General features: G+C 38.0%; 1 protein-coding gene and 1 pseudogene across 1 annotated transcript in view; one reads left to right on the top strand and one right to left on the bottom strand.

The window, feature by feature from the left end:
• LOC136856856 (SID1 transmembrane family member 1) overlaps positions 1–24,635 on the bottom strand; it is a 162,472-nt gene that overhangs the window by 27,770 nt on the left and 110,067 nt on the right. The window contains exons 12-13 of the mRNA XM_067135054.2: positions 1,495–1,605; positions 1,284–1,411 (exon numbers count right to left, since the gene is read on the bottom strand). Coding sequence (XP_066991155.2) covers positions 1,284–1,411; positions 1,495–1,605 — 239 coding nt within the window. The remainder of the gene's footprint in view (positions 1–1,283; positions 1,412–1,494; positions 1,606–24,635) is intronic.
• On the top strand, positions 7,563–24,400 carry LOC136857960 (uncharacterized; annotated as a pseudogene).

Raw genomic sequence — 24,635 nt, 5'->3', positions numbered from 1 at the left:
TCAGATCTGGACGAGAGACTGCCATTTGAAGACCCCTAATCTAGCATTTTAAACAGCCTATAAAAATCTTGAAGAAATAAAGGTCGATTCACACATGTCCGGGACGTGGCGGCGCTTTCCGTGACGTGACGGCATCTTCCGTGAAAATAAAATATCGTCGCCATGTAAATGAAGGGATAAGTTCCAACACTTCCGTTGACACTATTCGCCGTGACCTTCAGTGCTTCTCCGTGATCCGTGCTGGCAATACGTATTCGCTCGCCAACGATGTTTTCTTGTTTTCACGAACGTGAATTCTCTCTTCCCGCCTTCCTGCTTCTCTGCTTTCCTCGAGTACTGAGGTTATCTGTGTACAGTTGAACTGTTCTTTACCTCCCAAAATGAAGGACGAACTGGTGATTGAATTAGTGAAGGCACACTCTTTTCTATATAATTTAGCTGATTAGAAATATATGGACAGTGGTTTGAAGAAGCGTGTATGGGATGAAATTGGTGAGAAAATGGAAGCTGAAGGTGGATAACTAACATTTTTTGCTTTTAAGATTAAGGAAATCAGTCTGTCTGTACATAGGCACCGACTTTGGCACGGCAAGGCACTTTCTGCCCCCAACCTACAAAATCAGGGGTATTAAAAATTAATCAACAATTTCATTAATTTAATTTTTCAAGTAATTATTATTTAATTTTTCAAGTAATTAAAAGCAAATGTACTATATCCATGAAATTTTACTTCATCGTCCTTCAAGCACTTATATAGAGTAAAAAACTCTCCTTCCTTACCCCTGCGTTTCCATATAGGATGAACCCACTGTTTCTTCCTCTCTTTCTCCTCTTCATACAAGATTATAGCTATCATTAACAGTTCATCATCACTAAAAAAAAAACTCATCATGGAACACTTGATTACCGACTTATAACTGCACGAAACTGAAGTGTGAGAATAGACATGAAATATTCACGTCGGAAAGGACGGATACGGACACAGAGGGCGCCGTCACATTCCGGAGATGTGTGAATCGACCTTAAGCTTTCCAACAGTTAAAGAATGACTGAAATCGATTGAGTGGTTCCCGAGATTACCCTCCGTATTGGCTACAAACAAATAAGCATACAATTGCAAACACACTAACTAACTTTACCTCGTTATAATATCAGTATACACAAAACCAGTCAATATGTATTTTCTTTACACCAACATAAACTCCTAAATAAAAATCCCCAGGAAAGCTCACAGGTATGCATTGTTAAATGGTCTTTAAAATAGTACATCTATTATAACTTACCTTCATAACAATATAGAACATGCAGTAGAGCAGAAGATTAGCCATAAATATTGACAGCAAATACGTTGCAAAGTCTTTTAAATGATAAAGGAATCCAACAACTGCCAATGCCCAGTTACAGACATTCCCTAAAAGATAAAACAGTGTTATTATTCTTAAAATGCATTTTCAGTCAAAAGGAAAAAGAGGAAAACCATTGGAAATAACTTACCAAGTATCAGAAGAACCATTCTGTTAGGATATGCTGGGCGAAGGCAATGCAAAGGACTGGCACGAAAATCATGATACATGACCAAAAACACTCTTTTAAACATTCCGAGATCTGAAATAATAATCTTGGATTAATATTTTATAGCGATATTCCTAGTTATAGAAATATTCATTTTATCAAACTCTATTAGTAATAAAATCTCTGTTGTTACAACTGAAGACCTAACATTCTACAGGGGCTCTGTGCAATTTTTAACAAAATATAGATAATACTTTAAAAATGTTCTACTTCCATATTGCTGAGATATTATAACATATACTTGGTATTCCATAAGGAAATGTTTTAAATTAAATATAAACCATAGCAAAGCTACCATAATTCCTTACATCAAAAACTGCTGCTTTTAGGTCATTTAAATAAGCAGTTACTACTATGCATGTGACCAATAATAACACAACTGAAACAGTACCATATGTCACTATGACAGTTGGGGGTACCAGTTACTTTAGACTAGGGGTCCTGACTATCCGTACATGCAAATAAACATATATATATGTGTGTGTGTAATAAGTGATCTGTTCCTCAACTACAAGTTCCTGTATGATTCAGTTATATGGGAGTGAACAGTTTCATGGTTATTTAGACTGATGCTATCACCGCCTATAATTATAGGTATGATAATAAGTTTTTGGGCTTTTGCCGCGTCAAGAAAAGAAGGTGAAATTCTTCGCATTTTGTGGATAACTCTATAGTTTCATGGTTAGTTTCACATGTGTGGTCATGGTTTGAAAAACATGTACAGTATGTTTATGTACATCTCCCAGTTATTGTTAGGGCTCAGATTCTTATGTAATTACTAGTCATCAGTTCTGCAAATGCATATTTTATTTGTTGATATTTAGACCTCCAAAAGTGCATGTGAAATTTGATTAATTATTAAGTTTAATAGTGCATTTATATGCAAGTATATATTTCAGATTTGTGCATACATTTCAAATTTTGGATTCATTGTGGATGTTTTCAGCTTTCATTATACATATCTTAACGTGTTTTACAAGTAGTCTTCAACAAAATATAAAGTAATTAATACTGTGAACTCTTTCGGCAATGAAACAGTTCAAAGGGATCTGACACACACTTCCAAATCATACCAGGATCAATTAAGAAGCTAGAAACACGTGAATTGCGACTTGGTGGTTTACTGGACATTAAGAAGAATGTAAAGTGTGAATTGGAAGGTATCGCAGGAAACCCTGGACTCTGTCGCAAGTAAAATATTGTAATGTGCTTAAACAAAATCTGGGCTACAACATGATAGCTATAAACAAATGTTTGGCTGGTACTGGTAATGTGGATCTACCAGGATGTTTAACACCTACACTCGCTCCTGAATTCAACTTCTGTTCTGTCACATCCGTAGCGTAGATGTAGAGAGAGATTATTCTCCGCACTGAAGCTAGTTTTAACACACACAAAAATTCCACACACTTAAACAAGAAAACTTGGAGAAGACTGTTGTAGTGTACTGCAAAGCAAATCACTGAAATGAAGAGTAGGGTGTGCAGGGTAAAATGAAAGAGGAATGTGTATTTAAATGTGTTTCTTCACATTTGCGTTTTCTTTTAACATTGTTTTCTCAAAACTTTACTAATTGATTTAGCACGTGTATTAATTAACACACTGCGCCTTATCTACAAGACATGTGCATATTGTTTCAACAGTCGACAATGATAGACTGATACGTCTCACAAACGATGCATGGATTGTTTATACTAGTGGAACAACTGCAGCTGTAAGTAGTGTGATTTTTTGTTTTTTCATTCAGTTGTTTATTCATGATCATGATTTTATGCATTGGTATGAGTGAATAGTGTGTGCTCAGTAAAAGAATGTTACATTTGTATTTTGTACAAATGTTTAACCCGCGAGTGGTCGCTATATGCGATTTTCAATGCCAGTATAGTTGGTCCGTTATTGGGCATTATAAATTTTCCAGCTAACTCATTCCTGGTTACCAGCGTTTTGCCCCAGTGTGCTAAGTTGGACTCATCAGTTGGTAAATAGCACACCCACCAAGACGCATGGCTAGTGCATACCGTGGAGGCCACTGCGTAGGCTACTTGGAGCCACCGGCAGTGCCAATGCACTATAAGAGACTTCGTCTCATTTTCAAAAATTGATGCCTGCCTGGCCATCAGATGATAAAGATGTTGAAATATTTGTTCCGAATGAGTAAATTTATAATACCAATATAGTTGGTCCATTATTGGACACTATAAATTTACCAGCTAACTCATTCATGATTGCCAGCGTTTTACCCCAGTGTGCTAAGTTGGGCTCACCAGTTGGTAAATAGCACACCTCACATAATTTTGTATTGTGTATTTACTCCTCAGTGATGCAAGGGAGGTGACTGTTCCCTCTTCTGGCTGAACTGACAACTGTCTTGAGTAAGGCGATCCACATTTGAAGGGTAAGCATCCCCTCCCCTACTCGGAACAAAGATTCGTATGAGTTCTGCGCCCTGTGTGAGAAGTTCTCTCATCCCGCGACCAGTGGTGTTCGTGTTATGTTGAAGTCGAGAAGGAAACTTTTCCTGTTGTAGGCGTTAGTATTTGACTTAAGTTGCATGAAAAATGTTCTCCACATGCAGTTAGTGATAAATGAGTCTTCAAAAATTATGAGCCGAGGAAGAATGTTGGCTAATAAGCGCTGTTACAAACTCCAGCTAACTCAAATGTTAGATAGAAGACCTACTGTACTTTATTCTTCCATTCGTATTGTGAATATTAGAAAGTACTATATTAATAACAATGTTATTGGTTTTACATCCAAAAACTACTTTTTACGGTTTTCACAGATGCCGAGGTGCTGGAATTTTGTCCCACAGGAGTTCTTTTACATGTCAGTAAATCTAAGGCTGACGTACCTGACCACCTTCAAATACCACCGGACTGAGCCAGGATTGAACCTGCCAACTTGGACTCAGAGAACCAGCGTCCTAACCGTCAGAGCTATTCAGCCCGACACTCTTGTGAATATTACGTACTGACATGTGTCTGAACTAATGATAAATTTCCACTGTGTAGTAATTTGTTTCTGTAATATACAGCTAATCATTTCATTCTTTTATGGTATCTAAAATGTGTAATGCAGAGTGTGCACCTCATTTCAGTAATTCATTTCACTTTTACACCCCGCAAAATTGTGGAAGATATATTTATTTTAAATTAAGTTTAATGTGAGAGTCTCACGTGCGACCACTCGTGTTACAATTCGGCTAGCGACCACTTGCGGGTTAAATAGCATGAAAATAAGAGCATACTTAAATGGGTGATTTATACAGCATTTAATCCGATGTTTAGTAAGTACATATTCCATTCCTTTACTTGTAGACAACGGAAAATGAAAAATGTCGATGAACTGTGGTTTGGATATTGTAATACTTTGGTTTCATTTTATATATTTGTACATATTATTAGTAATATTACATACTTACATATTATGCAAAGAATGTTTATTTACTGTACAGTGCAGCTGGCCTGGTGGCCATGATCATTAAGATGTCAAGTCTATATTGCCTGACTGGAGTCCCGTTGGTCGAAAAATGTTTCGCCATCAGAATGTTGGGTAGCAGGAGAGGTGGTGGTATACAATTTCTAATCATTTGATTGCCAGCCAAAAGTCTGAATTGTATTCCAAGCCACTCTGCAGTATTCATGTGGAATGAGGGCATATAACACTGTTCATGGAGATTCATCTGTCGGATGGAGACATTAAGCCTTGAACAGACCCTTTGGTGCTATTCGACAGGAGTAGGCTATGTGCCACCACCAGGTTTCACCCCATTCCTTTCTACTATCATATACCATGCCATTCATCTCATCTCATTAACTCCTCTGATAAGGATAATGTCGGGAAGAGCATCCAGTCGTAAAATCTTGCTATGAAGATTAATCTCGCCTCATACCTGACTCCACGAAGAAATGGGGCACAGTTGGACATACACTCAATGATTTACAGTGCATAACATATTTTCGTATATATATATCTGAAGTATTTTGATTATGCCCTTACCGAGCGATTTGGGCGTGTGGTTAGGGGTGCGCTGCTGAGCATGCATTCGGGAGATAGTGGGTTCGAACCTCACTGTCGGCAGCCCTGAATATGGCTTTCCATCATTTCAAATTTTCACACCAGGCAAGATGTACTGTAGGCACAAAACATAAAAAATTTTCCCAAACATTTTATTGCTTGATTTGAAAGTACATATACTGGAGAACATAATCCCAAAATTTTGTTTCAAAATTTGATCTACAAATGTCATTTAAAAATTATAAACTGCTGTGCTGCAATATGCCATGCCTCCTCCTCTTACACTTGGACAAGCAAGCAAAAGTATTTTTGTCCTCTTTTGTCAGTCTGACTTTGGAAAGCAACTTATAGGCAGCCAGGTTATATCTCGTTAGTGGGCAGGCAAGTCTGGTAGCAAGTGTAGAAGGCTGTGGATTGCCAACAGCATGAGGTACATTGTTTTGGTTGTGAAGATTGCCAACAGCACACGGTATATTGTTCTGTTCTGAAGAGAGTTTATATTGCAGTTCAATCTATAATGCTTTTGTGTGAGACTGTGGCAATTAGTTCAGTTTTTTTTTGCCATTCCGTGAGTAGGGAGAATATTTAAAAAAAGTGAAACATAAATAGAGAACAACATGATGAGGTCAGGAATAGTCCTGGTAGGGTCAAGCTAATTTTATCTGCAAGTTCTTCGAAACTCAAACTTGGACCAGGCATGTTAGAAAGAGAAAAGCTTAGTGGAAAAACAACAGGTCTTTGCAGAAGTGATAAATTCAGCTTGTGTGTGTTTTTCATGAGGTTCTTGAGGTCTTTGTTTGAGGATGAGAACAGAGAAGGCTTAGTTAGTACGTTACATATCTTCTGTGTAAACTGCAACACCAACACACAATTTAAAACGTCAAAGGCTATTAACCGCTTATATGAAGCCAACAATAGGTTTGCTTATGGTTTGAGGCGTGTTGGCCTTGGTAGAGAAGGAGGTAATTTGTTATATGGAGTTATGAACATGCCTTCTCCACCTGAAAGGTTCAGTTCAATGAACATATCTCTCTTGAAAGTAATTGAAGAGGTTAGTGCAGAAAGTATGGGAGTGGCTGTTCAGGAAGCTATTCATGATCATTTTGATGATGCTGAGCCGAACGACTTACCTGTCTCATGTGACAGTTCTTGGATGAAGAGGGGGCATACCTCATTGCATGGAGCGGCAACCATTATCAGTGTTGACACAGGAAAGCTCCTGGATTTGCAGATAGTGTCAAAGCATTCTTCAGTATGTGCCTTGCATAAAAAAGATACTGATATTGTAAGAGAGAATGAATGACAAGAAACACACAAAACTGGTTGCAGTAAGAATTATCCAGGTTCCAGTAGTGGGATGGAAAATGAAATGAAATGGCGTATACTTTTAGTGGCAGGAGTGTCTGAGGACAAGTTCAGCTCGCCAGATGCAGGTCTTTCGATTTGACACCCATAGGTGACCTGCGCGTCATGATGAGGATGAAATGATGATGAAGACGGCACATACACCCAGCCCCCGTGCCAGAGAAATTAACCAATTAAGGTTAAAATTCCCGACCCTGCCGGGAATCGAACCCGGGACCCCTGTGGTCAAAGACCAGCGCGCTAACCATTTAGCCATGGAGCCGGACAGTGGGATGGAATCTGCAAGTATGAAGTTAATTTTCCATTGCTCCTTGCACAAGTATGGGATGATATATGTGAAGTACTTGGGAGATGGGGATTCATGTGCATTCAAATCTGTAGATGAAAGTCAGCCCTATGGGTAGGACTGTAAGCTAGAAAAGCTGGAGTGCAAAGGTCACGTACAAAAAGGAATGAGTGTACGACTGAGGTGAATTGTCGTAGAAAATAAAAACAAAATAATAGCAGATGTGAAGCCTACTGGAGTTAAAAATAGGTTGACTAAGAAGAGAATTGATAGTCTGCAGGTGTTTTATGGTAGTGCCACAAGAAACAACTCAACAGAGAGAATGAGAAGAGTTGCGTGGGCTCCATGGTACCACTATCTTTCCACTGATAATACCCCCTCAACATTACCTCTGCTCTGTTGAGTGGTGCAAGTACTTGAAAGCCAAGGAAACTGGCAAGACTTACACTTACAAAAACAGCCTCTCAGAATCAGTTTCACTAGCAATTAAGACTATCTACTGTGCTCTACCATAACCAGAATTGCTGAAGAAGTGTATGCATGGGTAAACCCAAAATCCAAATGAGAGTTTCAGTGCTCTCATTTGGAAAGATATCCCAAAACAGCGTTTGTGTCCAACTTGGTAGTGAAGATTGGTGCCCTAGATGCTGCAGCAGTTTTCAACGATGGGAATTTGGCAAGAATTTCTATCCTCAAGAGACTGGGACTCACACCTGAAGTATTCACATGTGAAATACTGAGAGCCATTGATGAGCGAAGGATTACGAAGGCTGAAGTATCTATGAAAATCATAGAACAATCCTCCACGAAAAGAAGAAGGTCAAACAAGAGAGCAGCAGAGGACGAAGAAGAAGAGAGGGGAAAATGGTTATGGGCAGTTTTAACTAAGGTAATGAATAATGAAAAATTAACATTGAAATTTCTGAGTTAAACATTTTTAACATTTTGGGTACATTTTTCTCAAGATCTACGGAATGGATATTAACAAACTTTTACACATTTGTACTCCTAACTAGTGTGAAGATTTTATTGCCACGGTGTTTTAATATGATGCTTACAAAAAAAGTTTGTGTTGAAAAATGTCCAATAATTTTTTTTGAAAAAATGTTTCTTAAAGTTCAAAATTTCATACGAAATCAGTGAAATCCTTATCCAAAAATTTGCTGTATTTAAATGTTTCATTACTAACACAGATTAGTTCTATACATAAAAATTAACACTCTATACCCAAATGTACAAGGAAAGTGTACCGAAAAACATCAGTGTACAAAAAAATGAAATGGTGATAACTCCCCTGTAAGTTATAAAAAAAATCTGGAAAACTACAAAAAGATGTTCCAAGGGATTGTTAATATGTGTATTAAATTTCAGTCAGATGTGAAAAATTGTACGAGTTACACGTATTTGAATTTCTTACTGTAAAACTGCCTATGTCTCCTCTTAATTAAGGCTATGGCCACTTCCTTCCCACTCCAAGCCCTTTCCTATTCCACTGTTGCCAATTGTAAAAAAGAAAAAAGCTTTCAGAGCAGATGATCCATGTAAACTATGAACAAAGGTGAAAGATTAGAGCCTTGTCTAACCCCTGTAAGTACCTTGAACCAAGAACTCATTCTACCATCAATTCTCACTGCAGCCCAATTATCAACATAAATGCCTTTGATCGATTCTAATAATCTACCTTTAATCCTGTAGTCACCCAGTACGGCGAACATCTTTCCCCTCGATACTTTGTCACACGCTTTCTCTAGATCTACAAAACGTAAAAATGGTCTATTCCTCTCATAACATTAAAATTTTTTTTTATTACCTGGCCCATACTGAAAATCTGATCACGAAAGCTCCTATGTGGTCTGAAAACACACTGATTTTCATCTAACCTCCCCTTAATCACTGATCACACCCTCCCTTCCAAGAAGCCAGTGAACACCTTGTCTGGTTCCTTCCTATTCCCTTGCTTATAGACAGGTGTGATTACTGCTTTTGTCCAATCAGAAGGTACTTTACAAACTTTACTAACAATCCATGCTAATCTTATTACTCTATGAAGCCTCACCTGCGGACCGATGACCTTCGATGTTAGGCCCCTTAAAACAAGCAACAAGCAAGAAGCCTTGCCTTGCCTTTCCACTATACTTCACCATTTCAGGTCTAATGTCATCTATTCCAGCTACTTTATGACAATAGAGTTAATACCATATTCTTTTCACTTCATCAAGGGTAATTTCACCAACATCCTCCTCCCCATGAGCCTGGTTGTTCACGACGTCACCAACACTAACTTAAATTTTCTTGTTTTAACTATTGGTCACTCTCAAAACATCCATACATTTAGCATCTACAGGAAACCCATTTCTAGGTATTTAATAATTCCATATAATTCATGCCACCCTTCCAATACAAGCTACTTCTTTCTGTACCCCAAAATCAGTCAGATTTTTATAAAGAACTCCATAGGGTTAAAGACACTGCAGTGAACAATGGCTGCAAGATGAACCTCACTGACATATTAGCAACTCAAAAACAGAAGAAATTAAATATTATTTCAGTGTACTCATCACTCCATCATGAGAAGAAAAAGTGGGCAGTTCTACCATGCTATGGTCCAGTTTCTGAAAAACTAGGAACTCTTCTATAAAATCAGGGTTATTATGTAGTGTTTAAATGTAATTATTATTTCTCAAAAATATTGAAAATAAGGATACCATCAGTAAAGTAAATAACAGTGGTGCAGATAAATGGCAATGCGGTGACTGCAACTTCATTTACATCTGTCGGACAGGTCAAAATTTTAAAATCAGGATGTAAGAACATATTACATAATGGAAATTACATAAGCCCACAGAGTTGCAATTCACCGAACACCTTGTAACAAGCAATCATTTCTTCAATCCAGATCAGCACATCAAAATTCTTCAAATTGAAATTAAGGGCTCCATATTAAATTCCTTTAGAAATACTAAAGTGTGTCAAAAATAACCAAGAAACATGAATGAACAAACTTCCTTTCCTGACCACTCTGTGCTCAATAAATTGTACAGTTCCATCCCTTACCTAAATTCCGCTGCCTGATTTTCCTTTGTCCGTACTTTGTGTTGACATTAAAACTTCATTCTATTGAATGTATGTTTAATTTTTTTAATTTTATATTTTTTATATTTTAATGTACCTTAGTATTCAATAATGATGTTATTGCTTTTACATTCCACCAACTACTTTTTGATGGTTTCCGGAGACACTGAGGTGCCAGAATTTTGTTCCACAGGGGTTCTTTTATGTGCCAGGAAATTTACTGACACAAGGCTGACTATTTGAGCACCTTCAAATATCACGGACTGAACCAGGATTGAACCTATCAAGTTGGGGTCAGAAGGCCAGTGGCTCAACCGTTTGAGCCACTCAGTCCAGCTCTTTAGTATTTAAGATTAGATACTGAATGTGGAGTCGTGGAGTCTGTACTTATATAACAAAAATTAGCATGCTTTTCTGTTATATTTGTAGGCTGAAGATAACTCTGAACAGTCAAAACTTAAATTCCTAAATTACATTAATTTTTGGTAAAAACTAAATCTAGAACGTACCATAATGAGTAAATACCAAAACATATCCGCTACAACCACTAAATGTTTGAATATTTTAGAAGTTGGAAATTCTCACACCTTTTCATGTAGTTAAGAAATGTAATTGGAATTAGTGTATGATCTTCCCTATTAATGTCTTTAGTCACTTTATCAGAAAAATAACAACTTAAGCCATGAAAAATCTGGTACTGAATCCAGTCCTATTATGAAGATAACAATTGTTGGAAATAACAAAGAAGCAGCCTTGCTCTTGGTCACAAGTACCTTCAATAAATCTAGAAATCTACAGCTATTATCATCCAAAATGGAAAATTAATCTATATATAGAGCAGAAAGTCTATTTGTCTGTTCCTTATACAAACCTATATTGTTTCACCTATCTGAACTAAATTTTCTATACTTACAAGGATGAGACAAAGGTCACTTTAAACCTCACAATGCGAAATTTGGCATTTCTCTGCGGGATCCCAAAACCACATTCTAAGGCTCTAAAATCAACTGTTTTTGAGATATTGGCACCATGCTACCTCTGCTCTAGGAAATGGATTAAAAATGACTGGCCATAACCATGACTGTCAGCCCAAGAGGTCCCTTTCATCATTCTCTCTGAAGGAAGGCCTATTTGTATATAAAAATGCAGTGATCCATTAAATTCAGCCCTCATTAAAGGGAAATATTCAGTCCCCGAATGAAAATCATTAGAAATAACCTAATCACAATGTTTGGCCGAGGAGATATTCTTATGGTTACTGGATACATATTTCCATAGCCTTATCAGCATAATGGTTGTGCATAGCACCAAAGTATAGGTTTATGTGTATATACATTAGAGCACTGCAATGTGCTATGTTTTTCAGTTTCTTGTATTAGTTTGAAGGTCGTGGACTCCAGTGAGTTTCATCCGAGCAGGGACCGCTTGAAGCCATGTTGATGATTGAATTAAGCTCGCAAGAAGAACAATTGCAGGAAACAACAGGCAATCATTTGAATTTTTTTCTTCGTCTTCTTTTATGACCACATAGGATCACTTTAGTCAGTCCGTCATTCAGGTTTCTTTGAAGGGATTGTTCGGGCTTTGCGGTCCTCCCAATACTTCTTCACACGCTCTGATCTTCGTGCCCTTTCCTCAGTTGAAATTATGCGTGTTGATGGTTTGTTTTGTGTAAGGGTAAAGCTGAGGTTTGTATTCTTGAGTTTTGTATTCAATTTTATCTTATTTGTGGTGTCTTCTGTTGTAAGGCCTATTTCCTTCAGATCCTCTCTTACTTCTCTGATCCATTTACATCCTGTTGTGGTATTTTTTGAGACGAGATTGTGTTGTACTAGTTGTTTCAGAAGTCTCGAATCCTACATCCTCATAATATGTCCAAAGAATCCCAGTCTCCTCTTATGCATAGTATCTGTAATGGGTTCTAGCTCTTTGTACACGACTTTGTTAGGTATTAACAGCCACTGTCCATCTTTCTGGTATTTTTTGTTGATGTAGGTTCTTCCAATCCTCCTTTCAATTAATTGAAGTCTGTCAGTCATTGATTGTTTATTCAGGTGAAAAAGTGTTTCTGCTCCATATGTAGCTTCTGGTTTTATAACCGGTTGTAGTGTTTTATTTTTGCATTTATTGATAGCCATTTCTTTTTGTAGATATCCCATGTTAATTTTTGTGCTTTAGCTAATCTATTTGTTCTTGTTTGGATTGAGATTTTTTCATTTAGGTTATGTGTTATTGCTTCTCCAAGATATTTCAAACGAGTTACTATTTTGATTTTATTACCATTTATGGTAACTTCTTTTTGTTGTGTTGGTTTTTGTGACATAATTTCTGTTTTTTCAAATGATATTTTGAGGCCAATTTTATTTGCAATATTTAAAAGTTCTGATATCTGGGTTTTTTCTTCTTTTATGTCCACTGCTAGTAATGCTAAATCATCAGCGAAACCTAGGCAATTTGTTTCAATTTTTCGGCCAATCTTTATTTTGGGGGGACATTTCCTAAACCATTCCCTCATTATCATTTCTAGAGCACAATTAGATAATAGTGGTGAGAGCCCATCTCCCTGCTGTAGTCTAGTTTTAATTTCAAATGTCTCTGATGTTTCACCCCTAAACTTCACTTTTGATTTGGTGTTAGTGAGAGTCAATTTTATCATGTTTATTAATTTGGGATGTAGTCCAAGGTGTCTTAAAATTTTAAACAGAGATTCTCTATGGATGCAATCATAAGCTTTCTTGAAATCTACAAATGTTATCAGCATATCTCTGTTTCTTTTCCTGTTATAGTCCATTATCAACTTAAGACTCATGATCTGACCAGGACAGCTCCTCAGGGTCTGAAACCTCCTTGATATTCTCCTAGTTCTTTCTCAAGTTGTAAACTTATCCTATTAAGGATGATTATTGAAAATATTTTGTATGTTATGTCTAGGAGCGGGTGGGTGAATGAGGGCTGTTGTCCAGTGTTCTGCTGGTTCTTCTTTAATCCAGATAGAGACAAGTTGTTGATGGAGGGCACCTTTTGCTGATGTTCCTGCATATTTCCTGATTTCCGCAACAGTCTGATCTTCTCCTGGCGCTTTGCAGTTTTTAAATTTATTCATTTAATTATTTATTTATTTATTTATTTATTTATTTATTTATTTGAATTTTTATTAAAAAGCAATGAAATGAAATGGCATATGGCTTTTAGTGCACACTCACTCCATTTAGCAGTGTGTTAGTCAACAAAGTGATCCCTTGCTTATGCTCGAGGAATCTAAAACAGATAGACCAAGTTCAGCCTCTATTGGTATGGGGGTTCAGAAGGGGTGAAAAAAGGAAATGTCCACAATGACAGATCAATGTTGATTCCACAGTTGTCAGGGTCCCTAGGCTGATTGGTGACAGTCCCAGTGTCAGCTGGAATTTGGAATCGTGTACATCATACGCGTAAATACACACTGTATAACTAAAACTTACTTTTATTATTTGTTTGAAAGGATTAACGACTACTTCCCAAACAATCTGGGCTGCCACAAGGAAATAGTTTAACGCTGAGGTGCTCATGCTGGGCATTTCATCCCGCAGGCACACAGCACTGTAAGCAGGTGGGCAGACAGGCAATGAGCATATGCTTTTCAACTACAGTGATGTTACATCACAGGCCGTGAAGTTGGGTGAAGTTCTTCGAACTGCAGCAATACCCGAGTTTGAAATGGAGGCAGAAAATAATGAAAGAAAGAGGACCCTCGCCAAATCTGACAACAGAGAGCCAGTGGGAAGAATTTTTTTTTTTTTTTTTTTTTTTTTTTTTTTTTTTTTTTGCAAGCATGAGATTGTGCTAAATGTGGGCAGTCTGTTATATCAAAGACAGAATGCCACTTCATTCACATGAAACTGTTGAATAGGATGATCAAATTAAAATGGTTGATGATCTGATAAAACATTTGAACGATGTAAGAATTATTTATGTATTATTACCAAAGTTACAGGAATAATATGAGTCACGTTTCCATACTGGTAGTAAGTAATAAAAAAGATTATATATTGTATTCCTCCATACAGGATGGAAAAGATTTGCTGGTGCAACTTTAAGGGCTTGCTACATAATCACATACTTAATTGCACAGCAGTTGAAACCATTTTCTACGAGACCATTCGTGAAAGAATGCATCGATATAGCTGTGGAATGTATATACCCAACTGAAAGGGGCATATTCAGTCAAATTAACCAGTTTCTAGCAACTATTGCTCGATGCATAGAAGAACTTGGAGAAGATTGCAGTATTTATTCAAGGGGTGGACAAAGATCTTCAAATTATGGAAGAGCTACTAAATCTGGAGAGCATGTTTTTCGTCATGTTGAGGAAGCTATAAGAAAGGTGGAATTACCGTGGAATACATTGGTGTCAGTAGCCACTGATGGAGCTCCTGCAATGATAGGCAATAAAACTGGATTCTTGGCACATTTAAGGTCAAAATTACCTTCAGGATATGAACTTCTGTTCATACACTGTGTTATTCACCAAGAGGCACTTTGTGCCAAGAGACTAAAATTTGACCTTTCTATGAATGTTGTGGTTAATGTAGTGAATTTATTAAGGAAATAATAATAATAATAATAATAATAATAATAATAGTAATAATAATAATAATAATAATAATAATGATAATAATAATAATAATAATTAGTGATTTAAGCCCACTAAGGAGCGCTGATGACTAGTTCTTCCTCGATGCTCTTCTTCGTTCCCAATATCTCTTGAACCCTGCTGATAATTTCTCCTTTCTCTCCTGTGAAAGGGGTTTCCGATTTCTAGGAACTCTAGGTGGTGGGGTCCAAGACTGTACTATAGCACAAAATTTGGAACAATCTTCTATATCAATGTCTGAAATCCCAACTGAATCCAAGTCCCTCTGTACTTCATTAAGCCACAAGCTACCAGTCTTGTAGCTTTTAACCAAAGAAAAGATCTTCTTGGTAAGCCTGTTGCTGTCCATTCGTTGTAGGTGTTCGTAGAACTTAAGCCTCCTACGTCGCATGCTGGTATTGGCTGATTCTAACTGTCGATACAGCTCAGAGTTTGATTTAAGTCTGTAGGTTCCATCTGGGAGCAATCTCGGCCCATGAATTTTCCTGAGGATACGTCTTTCAGCTTTCTCTAGATCATCCATGGTACCTTTTTTGTTCATCAGGAGGGTCTCTGAGGCGTACAAAAACTGTGGTCTGACAACAGTTTTGTAATGACAGATCTTAGCATTTTTCGAAATGCACCTCTTATTATAATGGTTGTGGGATAGTTGGTTCACTGCATTGAGTTTGTTACACCTTTCTAGGATGGATGTACCATCTCTACAATTGGGGTGGACCCATTCACCAAGATAGCGGAAGCGACTGACTTTCCCAATCGTTCCATGTATGGTCGTCAAAGGGGGGTTTCCGGGATGCCGAGTCTCAAAGTACTTAGTTTTGTCGTACGATATGTGTAATCCTGCCTTCACCGCTATCTCGTGCAGGGCTTCAATAGCAATGACAGCATCCTTAGAGTTGTTGGTTAGGATTGCAATGTCATCTGCGAATGCTAGGCACCTGATTTCAATCTTTCGGGTCTGGCTCCAATGGCAACTGGTTTGATTTCTAGATTCCTCAGTGTACATTCCCAGTTCTTGATGACTTTATCAAGCACTAGATTAAACAGAATGGGTGAGAGGCCATCACCCTGTCGTACTCCAGTCTTTATCTTGAAACTCCGAGATAGTTCTCCCCTGAACTTCACCTTAGATGTTGTATCCGCAAGAGTCTGTTGGATGAGAGTGCGTGTGTTGTAATCAACACCTCGTTCTTGCAGTACGGAGAAGAGTGTCTGGCGGTCGATGGAATCATAAGCTTTTTTAAAGTCGACGAAAACCACAGCGATGTTCATACTCCTTACTTGTTTTAGTTGGAGAATGGTTTTTAGGTTGAAGATCTGCTCAGTACAGGACCGTCCCCGCCGAAATCCTCCTTGATATTCACCAATCGTTGGATCACATTGGCTTTCTACATTGTCCAGTAAAATCCTTGACAGCACTTTGTATGCTACTGACAGTAGAGATATCCCTCGGTAGTTGTTGACATCACTGCGGTCACCTTTTTTATGTAAAGGGTGTATGATAGCTGATTTCCAGTCATCAGGGATCCTGCCAGTCTCCCAGCAGTCGATCAAGATCTGGTGTATGGCCTCTGTGATCGTATTTCCACCCGCTTTTAGAGCTTCCGCAATGATGCCATCTTCCCCGGGTGCCTTGCAGTTCTTAAGATGTCCGATGGCATTAGCAACTTGCTGCATTGTTGGTGGGTTAGATGGGAGGTGTATCTCTGGAGGATCTTTAACAGTAATCTTTCCGTGGGCTCTTCGCAATTGAGCAGCTGCTCAAAGTAGTTTGCCAAAAGTTCCACGTTCTGGCGGTTACAGGTGACCAACTCCCCGTCTGTATTCTTAAAGTGAAGACATTGTGGTTTATAACCCAACAGTTCATCTTTGAAGGCCCGATAAAAGTTTCTGGTGTTGTACATTTTGAATTCTTCATCTAATTTCTCCAGTCTTGACCGATCGTAAGATCTTTTCACACGTCTGATGGTCTTACTTGACAGTTTCCGCATCATTCTGAAATTTTGCCAGTCTTCCTTTCGTTTAGTCGAGTACCACTTCGTCCACGCTGCGGCGCGCTCATCAACTGCAAGATCGCATTCAGTATTCCACCATCTATGTCGTCTCTTCCTTCGAGGTTGTCCGAGGTTATTGGTCGTTTCGCATATGGTGGACTTCAGTTGGTTCCAGTCTTTCATATCTTTCTGTGAGATGTCAGTTGCAAAACGTTCTTTATTCTCCGACAGGAATTGGGGATCAATCCTTGGTGGAACTGTGGTAGAAGGTATATTTCGTTTGGGCAGTAATATGGTCTTTATTTGTGTGAAGAAATGGTCAGAATCAACATTTCAACCTTTACGAACTCTGACATTCATGATCTCTTTCCTGCATTTTACACTGATTGCAACATGATCGATTTGAAATGATCCTATAGCTGAGTTTGGTGATTGCCAAGTGGTCTGGTATTTTGGCTTTCTGGGGAAAACTGTGGACATGATCTTCAACTGATATAATCTACACAGTTCAATTAAGCGCTTGCCGTTGGTGTTTGTTCGTCTACGTGCTGTGTAAGGCTCCAGTATATCTTGGTACTGCCGTTCTTTTCCCAGTTGAGCGTTGAAGTCACCTACGAGTATTTTGACATGGTGACCGGGGATCTTACCGATCTCGTCTTCTACCATCTGCCAAAAACTTTCGACCTTTTCAGGGTTCTTCTTATTGTCATCATTAACTGGAGCATGTGCATTTACAATAGAGTATCCCTTGTTGCCACATCTTAGAAATAACACAGAGATGCGTTCGCTAGCTGATGTAAATCCGATGACAGAATCCATTATATCACATCGTACTAAAAACGCTGTACCAAAAACGCTGGAGCCATGTGTGTTCTTAGACGCTGGTTTCCTCTTGATTACTCTATAACCTTCTGACTCAAAAGCCACATCATCAGTAAATCGGGTTTCTTGGACTGCTGTTATTGCAATTTTGCGCTTATGCAGGATGTCGGTCAATTGCTTGAGTTTTCCGGTCTTACAGAGGGTTTGAATATTGATGGTTCCTGAGTGTGTGACAGTTTTGGGCCTCAATAGGTTGGTGATATTGGGAAACTCCGACTTTCCCCGCACGATGACGTCAGGCTCCCCAGAATCCGAAGGCCTGAATGCGCCACCGTTGGTGACGGGAGATTGGATACTCCCTGGGGTAGTGACATCTGCGTCGTTGTTTATCATCGTATGCGAACTAGTAAAGAAATTTACTAGGGGTGAAGACTAAACGCCTTCAGGGTTGGCCACTCCGAATCTTATTCAGGAGCGTTGATTACAATGGGGTCGCCACTCCAAAAGGCATTTTAGAGCTACTGCCAGCAATTACTTAGGCCGCACTGGGCTGCCTCTTCCGCAATCTCCACCATTCAGAAGTCCATCTTCTCTGCTGTAGATTCCGTTGAGGGCTTCACTCGTAACCCTGAGCTGGGACCCTTACCAGATGCTACACACCGGGTCAGTGTGCTCTGGGACTCACATAGGCAGGGGCGCCAATCCCTGGGCAGGGCTACCTCCAAAGAGGGTCCCTACCTGCTACCTTTAATAATAATAATAATAATAATAATAATAATAATAATAATAATAATAATAATAATAATAATAATAATAATAATAATAATAATATAATAATATAATAATAATAATAATAATAATAATAATAATAATAATAATAATAATAATAATAATAATAATAATAATGTTATTTACTGTACATTACACTAACTACTTTTATGGTTTTCGGAGCTGCCGAGGTGCTGGAATTTAGTCCAGCAGGAGTTCTTTTATGTGCCAGTAAGTCTACCAACACGACATATTTTAGCACCTTCAAATACCACTGGACTGAGCCAGGATTTAACCTGCCACGTTGGCGTCAGAAGGCCAGCGCCCCAACCACTGATCCACTCAGCCCAGCAATTTTTTAGGGCATATTGGTCTCACTCATAGACAGTTCCATGAATTTCTGACCTCACTGAAAACAGATATCAGGATATTCCTTATTTTGGGATAAGACTGTTAAGCGATTCATTGAGCTGATTGAAGAGATAAGGATATTCATGGATATGAAGGCAAAACCTGTCCTTGAACTTTCTGATCCAGCCTGGATCGTTGACTTGGCCTCTCTTACAGATATCACCAGCCATCTTGATACATCATTGTAGGGTAGAGATCAACTGGTTGTTACAATGCTTGATAAAGGGCAGTCTTTCACGTTGAAATTCGAACTGTGGAGAAAACAATTTCAAGATCACAATATCATGTGGCAGATTTTCATTCAGTCTCGTAACAAATTATTTGATGCTTTTAGTGAAAGATTTCATGAAACAGGTCATCTTCAATCGCTTTTCCATATATTTGCTTTGCCAATTTTAACTGATTGTAACTCAGCACCTTCCGACATCCAATTGGAGTTAATCGACGATCTTTAGTGTGGCAACTTTCTCCACGAGACGTGAAGAGTGGCCCTTAACGTAGCTGATTTTTATTAATTTGTCCAGCAAGACCGATTTCCACGTCTATGTTGGCGAGCAGTTATGATAATTAGCATTTTTGGTTCCACGTATCTGTGCAAAATGATTTTCTCTGCCCTGAAAATATTTAAAAATAGACACATTCCTCTAAAAATATTATCACCGATATTCAGCATCTTATCGCACAGAAACAAATAATACAACATTAAATTTTGAATTGAAAGGGAAAATTTGGCAACTACAATACAAGAGATGGGAGGTGACAGAGTACGGAAGTTAAGGACAGAAAACATTCATATAAGTATTAATTTTCAAAGTGCTGATTTTATTTTGTAAGAAATAAGTTATTACTGTTCATTGCAGTTTATGTATTTTGACCGGATGCAATAAAGAGTTGCAACCTCAAATATTTTTGTATTCTACAGGGAATGAATTACAATTTTCCCTTTTAAGTTTTATAAGGTGCTGCAGAATCAACTTTTCTTAATGGAAATACTGTCCAAGGAATTGTTAATTGTAGCTTGTAAGCTTAAACCCCATATTTTTGTAAATTGTAATGTGTCAGCTTTCTTTATATGTATAAATATAAAACTGAGTGTTTATATTGAGCACAATATAAATCAAACCAAAATATCTTGAAAAGGTTGGTTTTCCTTCAATTACATGTCTTTCTTTCTAAATACTGTATCACAGTCAACATTTTGCTGAGTAGTGGAGGAGAGATTCGTAATCGCAATCTAACATCACTGTTCTACTTCCATACCAAGTGTGTTCGCTCTCTCGCTTCACTGTGATGTGTGCTTGCTACATAAGCTGCCCACATTTACGTCAATCCAGCCTGGCCACACTGGCTAGCCTCAACAGGCGCCCAGCTGAGTACCTCTGGCTTAACGTGGAACTATCTTAAACTAAAACTTAAAATTATACACATAACAATACAGGGTGTTTAAAAAAAGAATAAACGTATTTCAAATGCATATATTTATTAAACTGTAAGACATACGAACATGAAACTTTACACACATATTTAGGAACCTCTCAAGTTCAGATTACAGAAGTTCAATATGTCCTCCATCAGCGACACGAACAATATCACATCGATACTCAAATTCCTCCCATACTCGGGCAAGCATGTCCTTCGTCACTGATGTTATGGCAGTACAGATCCGATTCTTCATCTCTTCCAGGTTCTGTATGAGTAGTGGTACATAAACGTTGTCTTTAACGAAACCCCACAGGAAGAAGTCACAGGGTGTCAAATCCGGTGACCGTGGAGCCATGCTAAGTCGCCAGCTCCTTGATGACCAATCCAACGGTTCGGTAGAATTTCATTCAATTATTCACGCACTTGGCGACTCCAGTAGTCTTGTTGAAAAATGAAGTTGTCTTCGTGCAGCCTCGGAAACAACCAGTTTTGTAACATAGCGAGATACTGCTGACCGTTAACCGTGTTTCCATCAAAGAAGAATGGGCTGTAAACAGATGATCTGGATATCGCACAAAACACATTGACTTCAGGCAAATCTCGTACATGTTCAATGACTGCATGTGGGTTCTGTAGGCCCCAAATTTGAACACTGTGTTTGTTCACCTGACAGCTAACATGGAAAGTCGCTTCAACACTGAACACGATGCATTGTGCAAAGGTGTTATCATCGTCAATAGCATCAAGAATCTCATTACAAACTGCCACATGTTTGCGTTTGTCATCAGGACGCAGAGCTTGTAACAGCTGTAACTTGTACGGTTTCATAACCAACCGATGTCTCAAAACACGCCAAACTGTTGTTGTAGGCAGCTGTAACTGCCGACTGGTATGAGGAGTTGATTTTGAAGGACTACGTTGGAAAGCAGTTTCAATTCGTGCAACATTTTCTTCAGGAACATGAGGGCGGCCAGGACTCTCTCCTTTACATATACATCCTGTATCTACAAACTGTTGATACCATCTGCAAATGATCCACCCATTCGGAGGAGCAATTTGGTACCTCAACCTGAAATATCTTTGAACTGTAATCACGGAATTGCATTTCGCAAACTCAAGAACACAAAATTATTTTTGCTGCGAAGTAGCCATTTTAAACATATGACGGTTACCAAGCAAAACAGAAGACAACTGATATCTAGCGGCTATTAATATAAACTAGACTATGTATTCGTTTCTCCAAGAGCCGAGCCAAGGTGCAGCGATCGATAGTTTGGACAAAATAATACTTTGTAATACGTATATTCATTTTAAACACCCTGTATTTCTAAATCTACAAAAGAGTTTGTGAAATATCAATCAACATCACTATAAAGAAATCTTTAAAAATTCACTTCAAACAGGTAATACAAGTCCTAAAAATAAATATTAAATAATTACAATTTAATTTTTAAAAAATAAACATTAAAGCAGAGCTGGGTACTACTGCTAGTTCCTTATAAATGAAACAAATGTACTTGTATTGAAAAACATTTTAAGCCAGAATCATTCAAGAGGCAACAGAAATTGTGAAACACCCAAATAACTTCAATAAAGATTTTAAAAACTCACGTCACCTGACTAACCTTGTGAAAATCTTCAGAACTGACAACATGTGGTTGACTTGCATGTCAACAATATCATTCCTGTAGACCTACCTCACACTAAAAAATTTCTTACCCTTCGAACCAAGGCAGCCCCAGATTTTACAGATGCGAAATCCAGGTGAAGCTCTGGTGGTACTGGTATTTCACTGATAGGCTTTGGACATCGAGACTATGAGCATTGTGTAGCCTACTTGCGGTGAGATGTCTTTGATAAGTGTGGAAAGGAAGTGGGGAACATAATACCAAATCTGGGAAACTTAGCAACCAGAAGACCCATGGAGAGAGCACATATAACCCTGTTACATCAGTACAATATACTGTAATATGACAATATGTGCACTATTTTACAAGGCGAGAAACTTCATAAAGTTTGAGGCCTTTGTAAATGTTAGACCATGTGAAGTTGGATATGAAGCTAGTCTCAGATAAAAATCCAACAATCGGTGGAAATATCGCAAGTATTGGCAGTGATGAAGAAGTTAAATATCTGGGTGCGTCATTCAATAGGATGCTGATGTTAGAGTACAGTAGAACCTCATTAATCTGGAGTAATTGAGGCTCTAGGTTGTCCGAACTAATGAAAGTCCGGATTAAACAAAGTAACTTACAAAATAAGCCAAGGTACATAATTAAACACTCTGTTCAGTACAAAGAACATGTACACTACAGTATTTTAAATTTAAGAAATACAAAGGTTATTTAGTATAATGAAATACAGTATTTGGCCTTACACTATACAGAATAACTAGTGCAGTACAGAATTAGAACATGACAATTAAGGTGCACCTTCATTAACCACACTCGATAGGCTTACTGGTTTGAAGAAAATGCCAATGTTTTGTTGTCTTCCTTTGATATTAATTTATTTAATAATTAACTCACGCAGATGCCTCAAATGTTCGTAATATGCAGATGTGTTTTCATCGTTGTTATCTTCAGCGTATTTGATGATGGGTCTTTAATTTCACTAAGTTTTGGCTTAGGGTTAATATCACCTGCTTCATCCTGGTTATATTAATCCATTTCAGAGGTTTCTGAGCTCGTAACTTAGCTTTATACTGTAATTTCATTTATATATTGTTATTAAATGGCTGCCTGGATTAAGCTAAGTCCAGACAAATGGGTCCAGATTAATGAGGTTCTACTGTATCTAAGAAGTAATTTAGAACTTGCTGCTTGCTGCCACCCATTTGCTGCAACCACAACAAAAATAAACTGTTATAAATCACTTCATAAGTACCATTTTAATACATCCCATTCAAGCAACAGCTATAGAGAGAAATCTTCAGAAAATTTTAATAAAGGGGGACAATTTAATGAAGAGTGCAGTGAAGGTAATTCTTCAGCTACTAGCTGACACATCTAACAGTATGTTGTACACAAGCAATAAATATAAAGGCTTATCTAAACTTTGTGCAACATGGGAAGCATATATCCAACAATTAAACATCAATCGCAAACTTGAAGTAATGAACCATCCTCATGTTAATGCTGTCCCAGATTATAATGCCATCAATACCGCATTTACTCATGTATAAAACCCCATTGCATACAAGACTCTCCCCAATTTTTTGGTCAGGAGAAAGAAAAATAATTTTTGCCTCGCATATTACACCCGAAATACAGGTAACTAATGTTGCATGTTTACTACAGAGTTCCTTTTACTAGGCATTGTACAATGGGAAATTATCAGGTTATTGCTATTTTCGATACGGTATTCCGCGGATGTTCTTGCATTAAATATCGGGAATATATGGTATGACTTGCTGTTACCATAGGTTACTTTGTGGGTGACAGTACAAGAAACTGCATTCTTTCATAACCGGAAGAAAGTTTTTGGCTAGCTGCTGTTACATACATAACTCAGAAACCCCTGCCCGACGGCTGCTTTCCAAGCCAGCCAGTCACCTTGAGCCATCCCTCTCACTCTTGTCTTTGTATCAATACATTTTATCAGACAGTGGTCTTTCAGTCAAATTACAGTAACCCCCTGGTAGTCAGGGAAAGTTATGATATCATTGGAATTAGTTGTACTAATATGAGTGGTAACATTAATACCAGTAAGCGTAAAAGTTATTCTGCTTCTTTTAAACTAAATGTTCTTACATTTGCCGATAAAAATGGGTGTGCGGGACGCCGCCTGTTAATTCGCTATTCAACCAAACATGATGAGATACTGGTGAAAACAACAAGAAAAACTAATGGTCGGCAAAAGAATGTTACATCTTTTTGCAAACTGCAAACGGGTAAGTATTCTGAATTGGATAAGAAGGTGTTGTGATAGGCACAGGAAACCAGGAACAGTGGCAACAGCATGTCTCATGACACAGAAGGCAGTTCAGACAGTGAAGATGGCAGCAGTTATGGAGACCTTCACGACAGCGATGAATGAAATGTAACAACAGGTGATTGCAATTGATTGCCGTCTTTATAAGTGAGTGTGTTAAGGCAGCAGAACATTTATAAGGTAATGACCAAGTAAATTCTATCTTTCTTGCTACCTCCCCAGCTTTATTCGAGGGGAAGGTCTGAATCTTTAATTATGTAACAATACTTTTCTAAAATGTAACTTTTCTTTTGGCTAATGTAAAAACTTCATAAAATCTTTAATTGTAAATCGGGGATAG

The sequence above is a fragment of the Anabrus simplex genome, chromosome 1 (assembly GCF_040414725.1).
Source record: "Anabrus simplex isolate iqAnaSimp1 chromosome 1, ASM4041472v1, whole genome shotgun sequence".
Lineage (NCBI taxonomy): Eukaryota > Metazoa > Arthropoda > Insecta > Orthoptera > Tettigoniidae > Anabrus > Anabrus simplex.
Note: the sequence above shows the minus strand (reverse complement) of the source record. Positions and strands in the feature narration are given on the sequence as shown.